This window comes from Balaenoptera acutorostrata, chromosome 8 (genome assembly GCF_949987535.1).
Source record: "Balaenoptera acutorostrata chromosome 8, mBalAcu1.1, whole genome shotgun sequence".
NCBI classification, from domain to species: domain Eukaryota; kingdom Metazoa; phylum Chordata; class Mammalia; order Artiodactyla; family Balaenopteridae; genus Balaenoptera; species Balaenoptera acutorostrata.
This window is the reverse complement of record NC_080071.1, coordinates 90,177,752-90,194,040: the sequence shown is the minus strand read 5'-3', so window position 1 is coordinate 90,194,040 and position 16,289 is coordinate 90,177,752. Positions and strand designations below refer to the sequence as shown.

Sequence of the window (16,289 nt, the reverse complement as noted above, 5' to 3'; positions counted from 1 at the left end):
GGCCTCCCTGAAAGTCTGAGGCCAGCCTGGGTGGCAGGCATCTATCTTCTATCTCCCCAAGCCCCTGACAGAGTCCCCAGGGCGTGTCCACACAGGATGAGTGTATGACAGTTACAAGCCAATTGAGTCTGGTAAGAAATAATGCCAAAACCAAGTATCTTATTGATTCATCCACAAGCTTGGAGAAACTTAGCTTTGAGCAACTTCCCTCTATTTGTATGTGAGTTTATCTTTCTGAGCCCATAGGGAATTGGGTTTTCATCACCACTGTTGAACTTTTAAAGAAAATAAACAACCTTCGGGTGAAATGAATCACTAAATCAGGTATCACCCCAGCTCCTGGATTATGGATACACAGAGGACACACTCAGTCATAAAACGAACTTCCACTCTTGGGAATAACATTATGTTTGCAGGCTAGTTCACAGTGTATAAAGTGCTTCATTGTATATTACTTTGTATCACCCTCCTGCAGCCCTCCTGACCAAGGCAAGGATTAGGTTAAATTGCTCTGCAGATTTATATTTAAATTATGGACTTTGTATTTCAGTCATGTCATTTATTTCAGCATTTTGAGCATTTTGTACAGACCAGACTGCCATCCACCTACACTGGCCAAAGTGTCAGGGGGTCTGCCCTACTTATCAAAGACGGATGACTGTAAATTCCAACGCAGGCATCCAGATATTCCAAAGTGTGCCAAGAGTGCCAATGACACTATGATATCTGAGGAGTCAAAGGAAAAGCGTGTGATGCCCCCACCTGACCCATTAAACTAATAATTGTAATTGGCTGAGTCTGTCGTGAACCAGGTCGGATGCAATCCTCGCAGGGCCCTGTGCACCCAAGTGAGGTAAATTAGCTTTCAGAGCACCGCGTCTGTGTCAGTAAATTACCTGCTTCTGGGGAGCTGGCTGGGCCCCCGTGGGTGCCACGCGGAGCTGATTTGCCACATGGGTGAGCAGAGTCTTCTCAGGATGCTGGTGCTCACCGGCCCCTCTGTGGTCACGGAGTAAACAGGATCCCTGTGGACGCGGCGCCAAGGGGTGAGCTCTCCCCGCATCCTGGGACGAGGGCACAGCCGTCCCTTTCTTTCCCTGCCAGTCTCTCTAAAGTTTCAGCCCGTTCACCAATCTTGTTTCCTCCAGGAAAGTAGACAATGGCTGGGTGGCCGACCACCCGGCTGTGAACGGTGTCAAACTTTCCGGAGACGCTAAGAGTAAGCGGCGTCGGGTGGCTTTTTTCCTGCGGACGCCGCACCATCCACCCCCCTCCCTACTCCCGTGTCGATCCCAGGTACCAGACCACGCAGGTCAGCGCCTGCAACAGGCTGGCCGAGGGGATTCACTCCAGAGGGTCCTTTCACTTAATTGACAACTGCTGCTTTCTACTCAACTGAGAATCAAACACATGTATGGCTTCAAAACGGCTCACAGGTGATGGCAGAGCGCTGGGGACAGTGCCACCCAGGCCGCTCTGCCTCTGATGCCCTGGGAAGGGCTTTCCTGTGGCTTCAGTGGCTGCAGAAAAGGCCCTGCTGTCACTGGCTGGCTGTCTGCCCCAGAGGTGGCCAAAGTCCATCAGGGTTCAAGGTCAAAATTAAGACCTTAAAAAAAGTCACATGAAACCAACAAGGACCTACTGTATAGCACAGGGAATTCTACTCAATATTCTGTGATAACCTACAAGAGAAAAGAATCTAAAAAAGAATGAATATATGTATATGTATAATTGAATCACTTTGCTGTACACCTGACACCAACACAACATTGTAAATCAACTATACTCCAATAAAATTTAAAAAATAAAACAAATAAAATAAAATGCTTCCAACCACTCAGGTGAAAAAATAAAAAAGTCACACGGAGACACTTTGTGTTTGGTGTTTCCCTGGAGCATCCCAGAATTAAACAGCTGAGCCGGGTCTCCAGCAGCACCTCAGGCCCAAGTTCCGAGAAGGTGTGCCTGGGCTGGACCAGGCAGAGGAAGAGCCAAACGGAACGGGTGGCCCCTGAGTGCCTGTCACAGCTCGGGTCCCCGCACACACCTCTCTGCCTGCGTTTCTTCAAGGTCAACGGAGACTTGTTTCTCTCAAAATAGCAACCAGTGGATGAAATACATAGAAAACTTCTGAAAGCAGGAAGCAAGCGGATGCAGTGCTTTGCCCATGAATCTCTAAGAACTGGCTGTGAGTCCTGCCAGCACTTAAATCTTTAAGAAACAAGCCACCAGGCAAGCGGCACCCCAGCCGTGCCTGACAGGCCCGTGCGGGCCCTGCTGAGGGGGTCCACAGGCACAGTGAGGGGTCTTCGTTGCGGCCGGATTTACAGGCAGGCCCCGTGCTCTTCTGGAATCTCCCCTGCTGCCTAACCGGGAATGCCCACCCTTTAGGGCCCAGCTGTGAACGTGGGATGGGTGTTAACAGCCGGATAAACACCATCAGTCTGTCTGAAGGGGGGAAGGACAGACCCCCAGACAGAAGCATAATAAAGCAGGCAGTAGTTTTCACTCTTTTTCATTCTTGGAAATCCCACGAGACAACATTTAGGGAGGCGTTTGCTTGTTTCTTGTTTGTCCTCACAAATAAAATATACATACAGGTATTTTCAATTGGTGCAAGCAAGACAAGATAAACTGACCAAGATTGTAAAAATTCAAATGTTCATACTCTAGCGTCAGTTACGAGGTGCGCGGCAAGGAGGCCCTGAGGTCTGTTTTCCCGGTGTGAGCACCGGGGGCAGGAGGAGGCCCGGGAAGGGAGAGGCCAGGCTGTGGCTGAGAATCTGGACCCTAATATAGAGATGAAAAAATGCGGAAGGGAAAGAAAGAAGAAAGAGCACACAGCTGCCGTCCCCCAAACAGACCTCCCATCTGCCACCCACGATTTGCATGTCACCTTCTCCAGGCTCATTTGTACTTCATTAACTGCCAGTGACTTAACAAGATTTATGCAAATGACACCATAGGAGCTCCCCAACTCCCACTGCCATCAAGCGATTATGCATGTGCAACTCTCCACAGCAGTGAAAAATTAATACGTGACAAGCCCACTCGCTGCCGAGCCGGGCCTCTGGCCTTTTCTTTTTCTTGCTTTGCTTTTTAATTTTTATTTGTAATAGACCTTTTTGAGGAGGAGGAGGAGGAGGAAGGAGACAGGGAAGCAGCAGCAGAAGCAGAACTCTTTGAACCAAATCTCCACTAAGACCTCAGAAAGGACAAAAAAGGCGAGGTGGGCCCAGGTCCACCTCAAGAAATGGAGTTACTTCGCAGAAAATCAGTCATATCCTTGACGAGAAAGCTTTCACTGGGGAAGGAGGGAAGAGATGACCACCGCCTGCCGTGCATGGGCAGCTCCCACGCTGGGGGAACAAGCCTCTGTCTCACAACGAACGGACGAGCTGTAAAGCGTGAGCCAAACAAGGTTAAGATAACCCACCGGAACACGTTTGATCTGTAAAAACACGAGTCAGGCTGCAGAGCGTGTTGCAGATGGCCTCACCCGTGCCCTAAACCGCCCCGGACAAGACTCCTGTGCGGAGGGGAAGACAGACCCTGTGATGATCACAAATCCTGGCCCGTCCCAAAGCCATCCCCAGCCCAGCCCCACCGGCAGGTCCCTGAGGTTCAGGACAACTTCTCTGTTGTTAGGCAAAGGGCCCATGAGCTGGGGTTCAGGGCCCCAACATACAGACCAAGTCCTGAATGCGGGCTGAGTGTGGAGACAAGTGCTCGGATGCTGGTGGGAAGGGCAGGCTATCGGGACAGGATGAAGGGACGCCGTGCGCGAGGACCCGTGTCCCTGGAGAAGCGCGTTGCTGCGGGCACGCCTCAGAAGGTTCCTCTCCACAAGCAGGAGGTATTTCTGTCCGAGGTCAGGGGTCACATGTTTAACTTAAAACACGTAACTTTGCTTCTTAAAGCTTTCTGAAGGCTTTTCGCCAACAGGCAGTGTACGGCACACGGGCGTGGGGATACGGGGGCCGGGGTCTGAATCCTGGCCCCTCGGCTTCTGAAGATGCCTGGTCTGGAAAGCTTGCCCTACGGCGGGTTTAATTTAAAAATAAGGATAACGCAGCTACCTGAACCGCGCAATGTTGAGGGTTCAGTGATATGCTAGATGAAAACAGCGTAACGAATACTAAGCAGTCACTTAGTTGTTCCAGGTCTGTAGTGTCTAGAACATTCTGGCAGGTGCTGCCCCACTGGGCTCCATCCATCCTCTGTAATCCTCTTGCTTCATCTCTACTGGTTGAAGTCATCACTGGGAGGGTTAGGAATTTAGACTACCTCTAATGGTCTCGGTTCCTTTATAAAAATACAGATAAATCTGTATGGCAGTGTGCAAACCCACATCAGTCCGTGTGACCCACAGCAAGGCTCCGACGACAGTGTCCTGAGCAAGACAGATCTGAAAATCCGGTTGTGTTGGAATCTAAAAATTCTCTCTGGCATCTCCACATCCCAGTGTCCCAAGGGACTTGATATCGTCCAGAGGCCATTTCACAGATGAGGAGTCTGAGGCCGGGCACAGAGTCCAGGGGACTCGGACAGGCCAGGTGAGGTCTCCGGGAAGCGTCTGGTCTGTGGTCACACGTGGGGGGCAGCTATGAGGGACACGAGCTACGTGCACTGCCTGTGTCACGATTCTCCAGAAAACCAGAACGTGATTTAGAGTTCGACTGGATTATTTGGAACATATACAACTGAAAGCTTCCAACGAGTGGATAATACAAACTTTACACCGCACGGTCAAGCTCCACCGGCACCCATACCGAAAGCCTGGCCTGTAAGGCGAGCGCCTCCACAGAGGAGCCTGGGGGTCTGCCTGGCTGGCGTGGAGGCCAACGCTCCCACCCGAACCCACAGGACACGTGACTTAAGGCAACAGTCTAGTACTGAGTTCTAATATTCCCAAAGGGAAATGTCCCGGGACCAATATTTTAAGTGAGAGGAAAAGAGTTGAATGCTTTTTCTAATTCTAGTTGAAACAGCATCAACAGAATGAAAATTACACATTAAAATTACCTTATATGGAGAGTTAGGTTTATAAACAAATGCACAAAGAATAAGCAACTGTGTGCTTGCATCTCTACAGCAAAGAAGTTGTTTAAGAGCCTTCAAAAACACACATAGAGAACAGACTTGTGGTTGCCAAGGGGGATGGGGATGAGGGAGGGAGGGATTGGGAGTTTGGGGTTAGCAGATGCAAACTATTATATATAGGATGGATAAACAACAACAACAGGTCCTACTGTATAGCACAGGGAACAATATTCAAAATCCTGTGATAAACCATAATGGAAAAGAATATGAAAGAGAATATATATATGTATAACTGAATCACTTTGCTGTACAGCAGAAATTAAACACAGCATTGTAAATCAACTATACTTCAATAAAATTTTTTTAAAAAATGCAAAAGTCAAAGAAAAAAAAAAAAGGGAGAACAGCAAAGAAGAGGGAAGGGGACTCTTCTTAGTGGTTCTCCATGCCAGCCCACACATTGGCTGCTCAGCGTCTGAACACGTCTTATGAAAACCTCGTGGACTTCCTGCTCTGGTCTCACCTGTGACACTGGGGCCCGATCCATCCTGGCCCTCCCCACACCTCCGTGCAGAAATTGCCCGGTCCTCAGCTAGAGCTGTATTCCTACTGTTTCAAACGGATTAAACTAAACTGTGGAAAGACTCCAGCCCTGTTCAAGGGTGGTCAGTGCCAACACGAGTTCCTACAGGATTGGTGAAACTGTCTAAGTACCCGGAGAAGAGGCAAAGCTGTTATCCTGCCCACAGATTCCTCTTCCTCTGAAGCAGAATGCACTCTAAATCAACTGGCCTTCTTTAACAAACTAAAAGATGGCATTTCCAGAAGCCATGGTGCCGGGGCTGAACACCTATTTTTATTTTCCTGGGAACTACCACAGCCAAATAGGTCCGATGAATTCCCGTTTTACTTGAGACATAAAGTAATTTGGTACCCGGCTTCTGGGCTAATGAAAAACGATTCCAGGCTAGCAACATAGGCCAAAACAAATGCCTGCATTCGAGTCCTGTTGTGTAATGAGGAAGTTTAATTAAGGCCCCGCATTACAGCTGTAAATGTTCCCTTATATAATAAGATCTAAATGAAACTGAACCTAATCAAAGTTACAATTCCTTCATTAGCAAATTACAAACAAGAGCACACAGCTGACACACCAGCTATGATTATCACAACTAATTGCCTCGTTGTTACAAACCAGCCTGAAACAGTGTTCAGATGTCCGTCTGCGAGAGCAAATTAGGGCCACGTCGGGCTACTCCTGTGATCACAAGGGGCTCTTGTATGGCGATCTGATTTACCCCGTCGACTGGCGGCCAGCGGCCCAATCAAAGCCGAGCTACAAAGGCAGCCTTTGAAGCCAGTGCAGCCTCCAAACACGCTCCATATGCAGGCGGGCAGACTGCACTTCATTAGATCTGTTGTCACATTTCCCTCTTCTTATTCTAATGATCCTATTTTAATACACACAGGAACCTCTTCTAATCGATGTCAAGTGAGTGACTTCTACATTCATCAACAGAGCACATCAAACAAACCTTGGCGCCCGAGCATCACAGCGAGCAGAGACCCGGGGTGTGTCTCCAGCTACAGGGACCGGAAGGGGGAAACGGCATACCTGCTTAATTGGGATGGCTCGACCGCTCCCGATGCTGTCCGCCCGGCTCTCCAGGCCTTTTTTCTCTTTGTCTGGGTCACTCCCTTTCCGAGACTGCAAAGTAAAAATAAAGTTAGCATTTGGGGAAGGGCTGCGGTTCACAGATCGTGGAGGTGAACCCCCATCTGCACGGTTTCTGCAAAACACACGCCCAGAAGCCCTGGATGAGCTATGTGTGTACCCACGTGTGCACACACAACCCAGGAGCAGACTGCTGGGGCGTCCATCTCCACCGAGCCATCACGTTACAGGGAGTTTTCTAAACTCTTCTTCCTACTTTTCCGCTGCAAAATTATCTTTTAATTCTTTTGTAAAGAGTTCAAAATTCAATTACTAGAAACCAATGGACCATACAGGAAAGTAACGCCCAACGGGAAAACACATTCTAAAGCTGCAGTTAATCCAGCCGAGGAGGAGAGGATTCCTCGCTGCTTGTTTGGGAAACCTATGACGTAAATGTATATATTTAATTAACATCTGAAGGATTTAAAAACTTCTATTAACGTTTCAGCTGTGCAATTCAAAGGGACACCCTTAATTTGTAGCAAGGTGCCATTAATGCTCCTTTTGATGGCTTCTGGATAGCTACAAAAGAGCAAATTCAAAGTTAAAACTAGTTCAAGATACCACAAAAAATAACACAGGGAAAAAAGCTGAGAATACCTTTTGGGGCAAAACATCAGTACTCTGGGGAAAAATGAGTGGCTTTGTTTGCCAAGTTCCTGAACAGTTTCCCTGGCCATATCGTTGAGGTCCGTGTACCGCCCAGGAGCGGGCGATTGGCGGGGAGGGCGGCAGTGGTCACCCCAGTTCGGAAGCCACAACCCCAGCATACGGTGACTTGGGGACACTGAAGGCGCACCACGGCTAAGTCTCCATCTCTTGGTGGCACGAGAAAGTGTGAGCACAATGATTTTCTGACAGATTTATTTTATTATGAGAGAAAGATCTAAGATTCGTCCTCCTTAATAACTGCGCTGACAAGTGACAACTCCACTCCATTACTTTTCAATGGGAACATTACTCACGCAATATTGAAAATGGAGAAACATTTTCATGTGCTTTTCAAATCTGGGATGATATATGAAATGAACAGACTTTGTGGTGTCCAGGGCGGCAGTGAGAAGCTAATGAAATCCAGTTTTAAAGGGTGTGAGATGGAGCTGCTGATTTTTTTCTTTTTTTTCTTTTTTTAATACTAAAGGGGGTGATGTCGTAGGGCATAAGGGAGAAAAGTCCCCATGACGTAAACCCGGATCTGGGACTGCAAGGGGCACACGGGCTCCATAGAAGACAGGCTTCTTCGATGATGCTAAGAAGCCAACATTTATTTACTGAACACCTACTAAGTGCCAGGCTCCGTGTGCTTTTTTTCTTTAGGATGCTAGAAGCCTGGAATGAAGTACCAGGAAATGAAATAAGCAACCAATAGAAAGTTGCAGAAGAACATAAAACATGACATTTAACCTTTGGGCTAGGAAAGAAATAGAGATTTATCAATTCCTTGTCATGAATTTTAGTTAAGAGTTGCGGGCTCACTTTCCTCTTTAATTAATAATCTGTGGTAAGAGCTACGTAACAGCCTTAAATTCTCTTTTCCCTACATCTCAGTTTATAAGAAAGCTGGAATTTGAGGTTACTATTTGTAAAATGAGATTCAAAGCTCATGGCGATGACTTTTAAAATTGTTTTAAATCAACAGAGACCATTAATGGTACTTTCAGAATTCTATGAATTCTAAATTTCTAAATTTGGAAATCCATCTTCATTATTCTCTATTAACCAGAATAATTAACAAAACAAACATTAAAAAAATTAACATCCTCCTCAAGGCAGCACATCTGTCTTCACAGCCACTCTGTCGTCAGAGCAGAATTTCCAGATTCCACGCGAAGCAGGATTATGAACTAAGCTCCGTGTTTGATAGCACTCCTTGAGATGAAGGAGGACGAAACTGAGGTAAGACTTCACCGCCAAAGTGCAACAGAAATTCCCTACGGCTCCAACACGTTGGTGGAGACAGTCATAAAACTAAAATTTCAAGACAGACCAGTGGTTATTTGTTAGGCAAAAGGGTTTGCTGTATCACTGTCTTACGGTGACTTTTGGTACAACAGGCTGTGATATACATCATAAAACTGAAATCCAACAACGAAACTGAAACAAACCCGTTGGACATAAGACACCGCAGCACGTACAAATTCCCAGTAAGGTCTCCTGATGTTTCTGCCAACTCTGAGACTACATCACCCACGTCCTTACGTTCTAGCTGAAATGGCTCCGTGAAATCATCAGATCCTAAGTCTCTCTGGGTGCCGCTGCCTGGGTCAGGAGTGAGTGTGCAAGGCATACAGCCTGACACACAACCAGAAACCTAACGGGAGTTTATCACACCCATCACAGAAGGTCGGGGGGAGCCGGAAGAGTGACCGTGTAGCCTCCGCAAACAGTGAACACGGAGGAAAGAAAGGCTAGGATAACTCTCATTACCATCTCCTTCTTTAGAGGAATGTTTAACTTTCCCCCAGGTGATAAAAGAAGCTGTGAAGGGGCACCTCATCAGCTGCCTGCTTACAAGGACAGGCAGCTTCGCTGACAGGAGCCCTCACTATTAAACAGAAACCTGCTTTCCCCTTTTTAACTGATGAGTAAGTCGAAGGCTGCTGGAGCACATATAATAGGATCCACGCTCCCCTTCTCTACAGAAGACAAAATACCATTCAAACAGGTCTATTTAGACTATCAATTTTGCTGCCTTATTTTTACAGAGCGTCTCTATGAGCTGGGCTATGCCTTTTCACAATCTTAGGTTACTGGATATGCTTGGCTCTGTTTCGGGGTGTCGGCATTATATGGTAAGCTTTAAAAAATACCATGTAAGTGACACCAGGATTATAAAGCTTGAAAACAGGCAAAGCAACGTACAATTGTGGACACGTACTAGAATGAGGTTAAGACATGGATACAGATAACAGACACCAAATCCAAGTGAATGCCGATCCCTGGACCGGGGGTCAGGGGGATGTATTCTGGAGGGGCACAGTTTATCTGTGACCGGGTTACTTCTAGAAGAAGTAACCGCAGCAGTGGCAGAAAAATGCTTGTATTTGCTGAGTTGCACGGTGAGTACATGCATGTGTTTTTTTAAGTTCCTATATGTTTGAAAATATTTCCTAATAAAACATTTGAACCACATGTAAATTAGGGCTACTAAACTAATCATCCTAAGTGCCCATATTACAGAACGAGGAAGTGAACGGAGATAGCCTGTGAATATTTCTTTTCTCAAAACAATGATTTTTTCTCAAAGAAATAAGCAAGATAGGATATAATTTAGCTTTTTTATCAGTGAAGTACTGTTCCTACCGCCAATATAGCACATAATCTGCTACTACAGGAGAGACTTTTTTAAGTTTGTACTATTCTGTAAAAGGTGCGTGTGATTTAAGATTTTTGCTTATTTCTGCACATGTGTATATGCCAACAGAAACATCTGGGACTGAAGAATGTTAGCCCAGAGTGGTACATTTACAGGTCATCAGATCCGAAGTTTATACAATTCATAAGCACGTTATTTGAAAACTGGTGTGTGTACTACTTAATTAACTCTGGCCTCTTTAGGAGGGTCTAATAAATACGGAGGACAACGCCCCCTCATCTGGGCATTACCGTCCCAGCCTGCGTGGATTTTTATTCACTAGGATTGTTCGGCATACGGCACTTCTGTCCTCCTAATACACGCTGTTCAGTAAATACACTTTTGCCAATTTAAGCCAGTAATTACCAATAATCGCCAGGGACGAAGAGTCTATGAAATTTTACATGTTTAAGAATAGATGCAACCCGGTAACAAGGAGAATTTAGTGTCCTAAGTGGCTGCAGTTTCAAAATTAATTTGCTTCTTGTCATTCCTTGGATGACACTGACATCTAGTGGAGTTGACACTTCTAAGATCTTCAACCTACACCACCCACCCGGCGCCACCACCATCGCCATCATCGTCTTGTTCAGTGTCAACCCCAGTAATGACGAAGACACAGGCTCTCAGCCGTCTTTTCCTTAAACGCCGTGATGCAAACCCGCCGTGACGCTGGCCTCTTCCATGACCTGATTCCTGTTCCCGCTATTGACAGCCGAGCAGCCGGATTCGATTTCTAAAAGGGTGTATTTACTCTCAGACCATTTTCCAGCACTTGAAGAGATCAAGCAGTGATCCCGCACAGGGTCACAGGCAGGCCCCCGCATCACTAGCTACGTTAATTATGACATAATAAATGAGGATTTTCAGCCACCACAAGGATGAGTTCTTACTGGCTCTGGCACTGCCCCACCCGGCCTGGACAGCCGGGCCCCTGGCCTCTGCCCGGGTACCTGGACGCGGCGGCAGTGCGTACGTGTGCGCCGCTCCAGCAGCAGGGAGGGTGCCCCCTCGCGCCAGTCTCCGCTCTCCTCCGGGCGGGCAGAGCCCCCCGGTCTCTAATCTGCTTCCCCTTGAACGTGGCTTAGCTCCCATCACGCTACTCCTGATAGAAAACAGAACCCAGCTGCGCAGACAGCAGAGGGGAAGGGGACGTTTATTACCCGAGTTACGGTTCCTTTGCTTCTCCCTGCCTTAAACTTGTCTCCTTTGTCAGTTACCCAGTGGGCAGGGTCCGGGACACTATTTTCTGGCCCATTCCAACCCCAGGGCTGCCCTTATAAAGGGTGGGGATGGGGATGGGCACGTGTCAGAGCAGCCCCATTTTAAAGAGACTTCCCGGTGCTCACCTCTCACCTTGAACAGAAACCAAAGCCAGTGACCAGGAAAGGTGCCCCTTAGAAGGTGTCGTGAGCCTGGGTGTTTCCCCTTCCCGCCACACCCTAGAAGGAGCGGCAAAGATACAGAAGATACTCTGGTCCACGTTCGAGAGCCCCCGCTCCTCCCCGCTACGCTGGCGTCCTGCTCTCAGCCCGGTCTCTCCGCATCTTCGGCAATGGGCTTCTCAGGTCCACTGAGCCATGAGACAGTGCACAGCCTGTTCTGTGAGGTGACACCTTCTCAACTGGAAGACCCCACCTGGGCGTACAGAAGTGTTACAGGTGTTGGATAAGCCAGAAGTGCTGCTTAGGTGACTGCTGTTATTCTCAGTATATCTGAAGAAATTCCACAGTAAAGCATCTTATTCATGTACAGATTTACGCATATCAGATATTCACCTGTATTTTGCAGACACCTAATTACCTCCCTCCCAATCTATTACACAGCCCTACAACTACTTTTTTTTTTTTTAATTAATTTATTTTTGTATGCGTTGGGTCTTCGTTGCCGTGCGCGGGCTTTCTCTAGTTGCGGCGAGCAGGGGCTACTCTTCGTTGTGGTGTGCGGGCTTCTCATTGCAGTGGCTTCTCTTGTTGCGGAGCACGGGCTCTAGGTGCGCAGTCTTCAGCAGTTGTGGCACGTGGGCTCAGTAGTTGTGGCTCGCGGGCTCTAGAGCGCAGGCTCAGTAGTTGTGGCGCACGGGCTTAGCTGCTCTGCGGCATGTGGGATCTTCCCGGACCAGGGCTCAAACCCGTGTCCCCTGCATTGGCAGGCGGGTTCTTAACCGCTGCGCCACCAGGGAAGCCCTCTATAACTACTTTTGCTTATGCATTAAGAGAAATCATTCCATAACGTTAGTGGTAGTGAGATAAAAATGAAAGCGAGGCCCCAGAGACTCTTCGCCCCTACAGGGAATCTTCTTAGCAGCCTCGCCACAACTACCATTGTTTCCAGCTCAGAGAGATTAAGTAAGTTGCCCAAGGTCCAACAGCCGCTGGCAGTGCAGGACAGGGTCTGAGCCTGTCTGATGCTCACTCTTGGCCCTCCAATAGCAGCGTCTGCCAGAACTCACATGGCACAGGGCAAAGGGCAAAGAGCAAAGGGAAGGGGAGAGTTGTGAGGAGGGGGTGTTCACTGTTGGCAGTAGACCTTGGCACTAAAGACTTATCTGATGGGAAAACTGTTGTGAACGTGGTGGGAAAGGGACGGGGGATCTATCGTACTTGGTAGCCTCGTTCACCATCAGGAACGCCATCTTCAGGGAATTCCCTGGCGGGCCAGCGGTTAGGACTCCATGCTTTCACTGCCGAGGGCCCGGGTTCAATCCCTGGTGGGGGAACTAAGATCCCACAAGCCTCGCAGCGCCGCCAAAGGAAAAAAAAAAAAAAGAAAGAAAGAACGCCATCTCCAAGTAAGGGCAGTGGTTCAGATAAGAGACTTGTGGCCACCCCTGCAGAATCTTCCTTCAGTTGAAGCCAGGAAATACTGAACTTCTTTGCATCTAAGTCAGCAATAATCAACCAAGAGGAGAAGTCAAATGGCTTACAACAGGGCACCCTGACACTGGCGGCTGGAGACCTCTTTGTTGTGGGGCTGGCCTGTGCATCGCAGGATGTTCAGCAGCTCCATGGTTGCTACGCAGACTAGATGTCTGCATCTAGTGGTCCACACCCACTCCCACCCCCGAGCGGAGACAATTCAAACTTTCTCCAGAAATGGCCAAATTTCTGGGAGTGCAAAACCGCCTGGTTGAGAACCCCTGCTTTGAAAGCATACACTTGTAATGCACAGACCTAGTTCCAGGAGGGAAAGTGTTCTTCTCAAATCAAATGACTCCAGTCACACGGCAGTAGCAGCTCTGCCTGGAGTTCTGTGCCCAGAGTTCTGGGCTCCACTGCAAAGCCTTCCATGATTGACTGGTAATGTCTGCTGTGTGTAAGGGAAGGGACAGGGCAGCAGCACTTTCGTGTCCTCTGTAGTTCAGGGGTTCTCTGCATCCCAACTGCCCAGGGAACTTTTAAAAACTACACACGCCTTGGCCCCACGCACAGATTCTGAGTTTGTAAACCTGAGCCCTGAGAGCTGATGTAGAGTTTTAAAATGCTCCGCAGATGGTTCTGAAGAAAAGTCCAAGTGGACTGGCTTCTGTCCATGAGCCGCTAAAGACCCTGAGCTAAGTCCTCAGTGCTCCAGCCTGAGGAGAAGGGGGTCTGTGCATTGATACGGCTTTATACATCTCATCTGAAAGGCTTGATGCACACGTTTGGGGAATTCTGGCAGAGTCTGTCACCTCCATGTATCTAATGTGACAAGTCTTTAAGCTAGAGACCAAGAAAGGCACAGGATAACAGAGACCTTTATACAAACCCCTTGCTCTTCATTTCTGACACATGTCAGGACTCCCTGCAACTGAGAAAGTCCCACTTTGCTCAACATCTGCGTCTTGGCATCCTATAATTTTCTGAGACTTCCACAGAACTCAGCGCTCTTCTCGTTAATTCGGTTTGGATGCTACACCTGTCGTTGAGCCACGTGGCGGCCAGAGGACCGCTAGGTGAGCAGGAACCACGCTCCGATCTCCCCCCGCCCCCGGCCCTCCGGCGGGACACTCACAGTGAAGAGGTTGGACCGGCGCTTGGACTGCTTGCGGACGGGCGTGGGCGTGTTGGCCGCGGGCGGTACGTCGATGCGCAGCTCCTTCTGGCTGGTGCTCGGCGTGGACGGGACAGAGGAGGAATAGTCGCTCAGACTCCCGCCTCCATTACTTGTCTGTAATGATTGAAAGCCAAGGTCTTGTTAGTGACACGCTGCAGGAGCCTACCCCGCCACCTGCGTGGGGTCATAACCCACAAGCCAGCAAGCTGCATGGTGGTGCGGCCCGGCCGGCGGGACCAGCACCTCCCGCTTGCTGGTGGCAGCAGCAGCAAGCAGGCACGGTTTCATCCTAGAACAGACCAATCGGCTCGGCCTCGTTTTGTCTAAGAAAAGTGACCTAAGACAGAGAAGTCTCTATCGTTTGATCTTATACACTACCAAGTGTGAAACAGAGAGCTAGTGGGAAGCAGCCGCACTGCACAGGGAGATCAGCTCGGTGCTTTGTGACCACCTAGAGGGGTGGGATAGGGAGGGTGGGAGGGAGACGCAAGAGGGAGGAGATATGGGAACATATGTACATGTATAGCTGATTCATTTTGTTATACAGCAGAAACTAACCATTGTAAAGCAATTATACTCCAGTAAAGATGTTAACAAATCTGAGAGTTAAAATGTCATTATTTTCTATTTCCTCTGAAAAGGGAAGGGGTTGGTTGAACTAAAGTGGTTTCTACAGTCCCTTCACTGCTCCAGATTAGAAGGAGAAAGAGTGCGATTTTGCCCAGTAGAACCAAAACTCACATTTTGAAAATGACCTCTTGAAGGGATAAATTGGGAGATTGGGACTGACATATACACACTACTATATATAAAAATAGATAACTAATACGAACCTACTGTATAGCACAGGGAACTCTTCTCAGTACTCTGTAATGACCTATATGGGAAAAGAATCTAAAAAAGAGTGGATATATGTATATGTGTAACTGATTGACTTTACTGTACACCTGAAACTAACACAACATTGTAAATCAACTAGACTCCAATAAAAATTCATTTAAAAAAAAAAAAAAAGAAGAAAATGACCTCTTGGAAATGTGAATGCTTCTGGAAGATACTTCAAGATTCACAGAGAATTACAGATGCCTGGAGTGGGATTTAACATCCTTGAGCGTGCCTTCACAGGACCCCACTGTAAACACACTTCCTGACTCTTCAAGCTACCAAAAGCACGATACCAAACCTTCTTGCTACATCTCTTTAAAGAGTGCCAATATGACACCCGCCTAAGAAATGTTAACCAAAGACACACGGGCAGGCAAAAATAAGCCAACAGTTCCTTACTGGGTTTTTGGTTAGGTTCTTCAAAGTGACAATTATATTGTTTGTTCCCGAGTAAATAGCAAAATGTTGCAATGGAAAGATACTAGTTTCCATAGGGCCTAAGGGAGACGGGAATTATAACTGAGGGCTGCTACCATATTGAAGCATATTGTGGGATTAGCTACTGAGATTTCACCCACAACTGCTCAACCTACAAGCAGACAAGAATGAGGACCAACGTGGGGTCATTTAAATCAACAGCAGAGACGGCAGTGCATACCCCGCACCTCCACTCCAGCCAGCATGCCTCATAACACAGGCAGCGTGAAGACGGGCAACATTAAAGAATGATTCCCATAAAAACCACTTGGCCACAACAGTTTCTGAAGGAGATGTTAAGTCAATTACTGACATGCTGTTATTTATAAAATTGAAAAGAAAAAAAAAAATCCACCTTGGAGCTGGCTGAGAACACTATTTGGCAGGTGTGTCCTCCTGGGTTCTGACCTGCTTTTCAGTCCAACCTCTCACGGGACCAACATACCTGGCTGATGTGCACGGCAGACACCTGTGCGGAACAGACAGACGAGTGGCTCGGAGAGTTGGGTAGGGACTTGCAGGGCCCGATGGACAGCTGCTGCTTCTTCCTCGTGGCAACGATCTTCTGGGCAACTAGCGGACAGGAAGACAGAAGAAGTCTACGTGAGGCTGGTTTCCAAACAGAGGGAATGTGGCAGAGACCGAGGGCTGTCTCCGTTATCCACTATTCCCTTCATCCGCGGTAACAGAATTCCTGATTTTTAGTTGGGCACAGGACTACCAGAATAGATATGACATTTCCTGAAGCTTTCTCCGGTCCATTCCCCTGCACCCCAG

General features: G+C 47.9%; 1 protein-coding gene across 12 annotated transcripts in view; it reads right to left on the bottom strand.

Annotated features, from left to right (window-relative positions):
- AGAP1 (ArfGAP with GTPase domain, ankyrin repeat and PH domain 1) overlaps positions 1-16,289 on the bottom strand; it is a 551,312-nt gene that overhangs the window by 267,090 nt on the left and 267,933 nt on the right. For all 12 annotated transcript variants that reach the window (XM_007184760.2, XM_007184762.2, XM_007184768.3 and 9 more), the window contains exons 7-9: positions 15,958-16,085; positions 14,109-14,264; positions 6,659-6,751 (exon numbers count right to left, since the gene is read on the bottom strand). In XM_007184760.2, the coding sequence (XP_007184822.2) occupies positions 6,659-6,751; positions 14,109-14,264; positions 15,958-16,085 (377 nt within the window). The remainder of the gene's footprint in view (positions 1-6,658; positions 6,752-14,108; positions 14,265-15,957; positions 16,086-16,289) is intronic.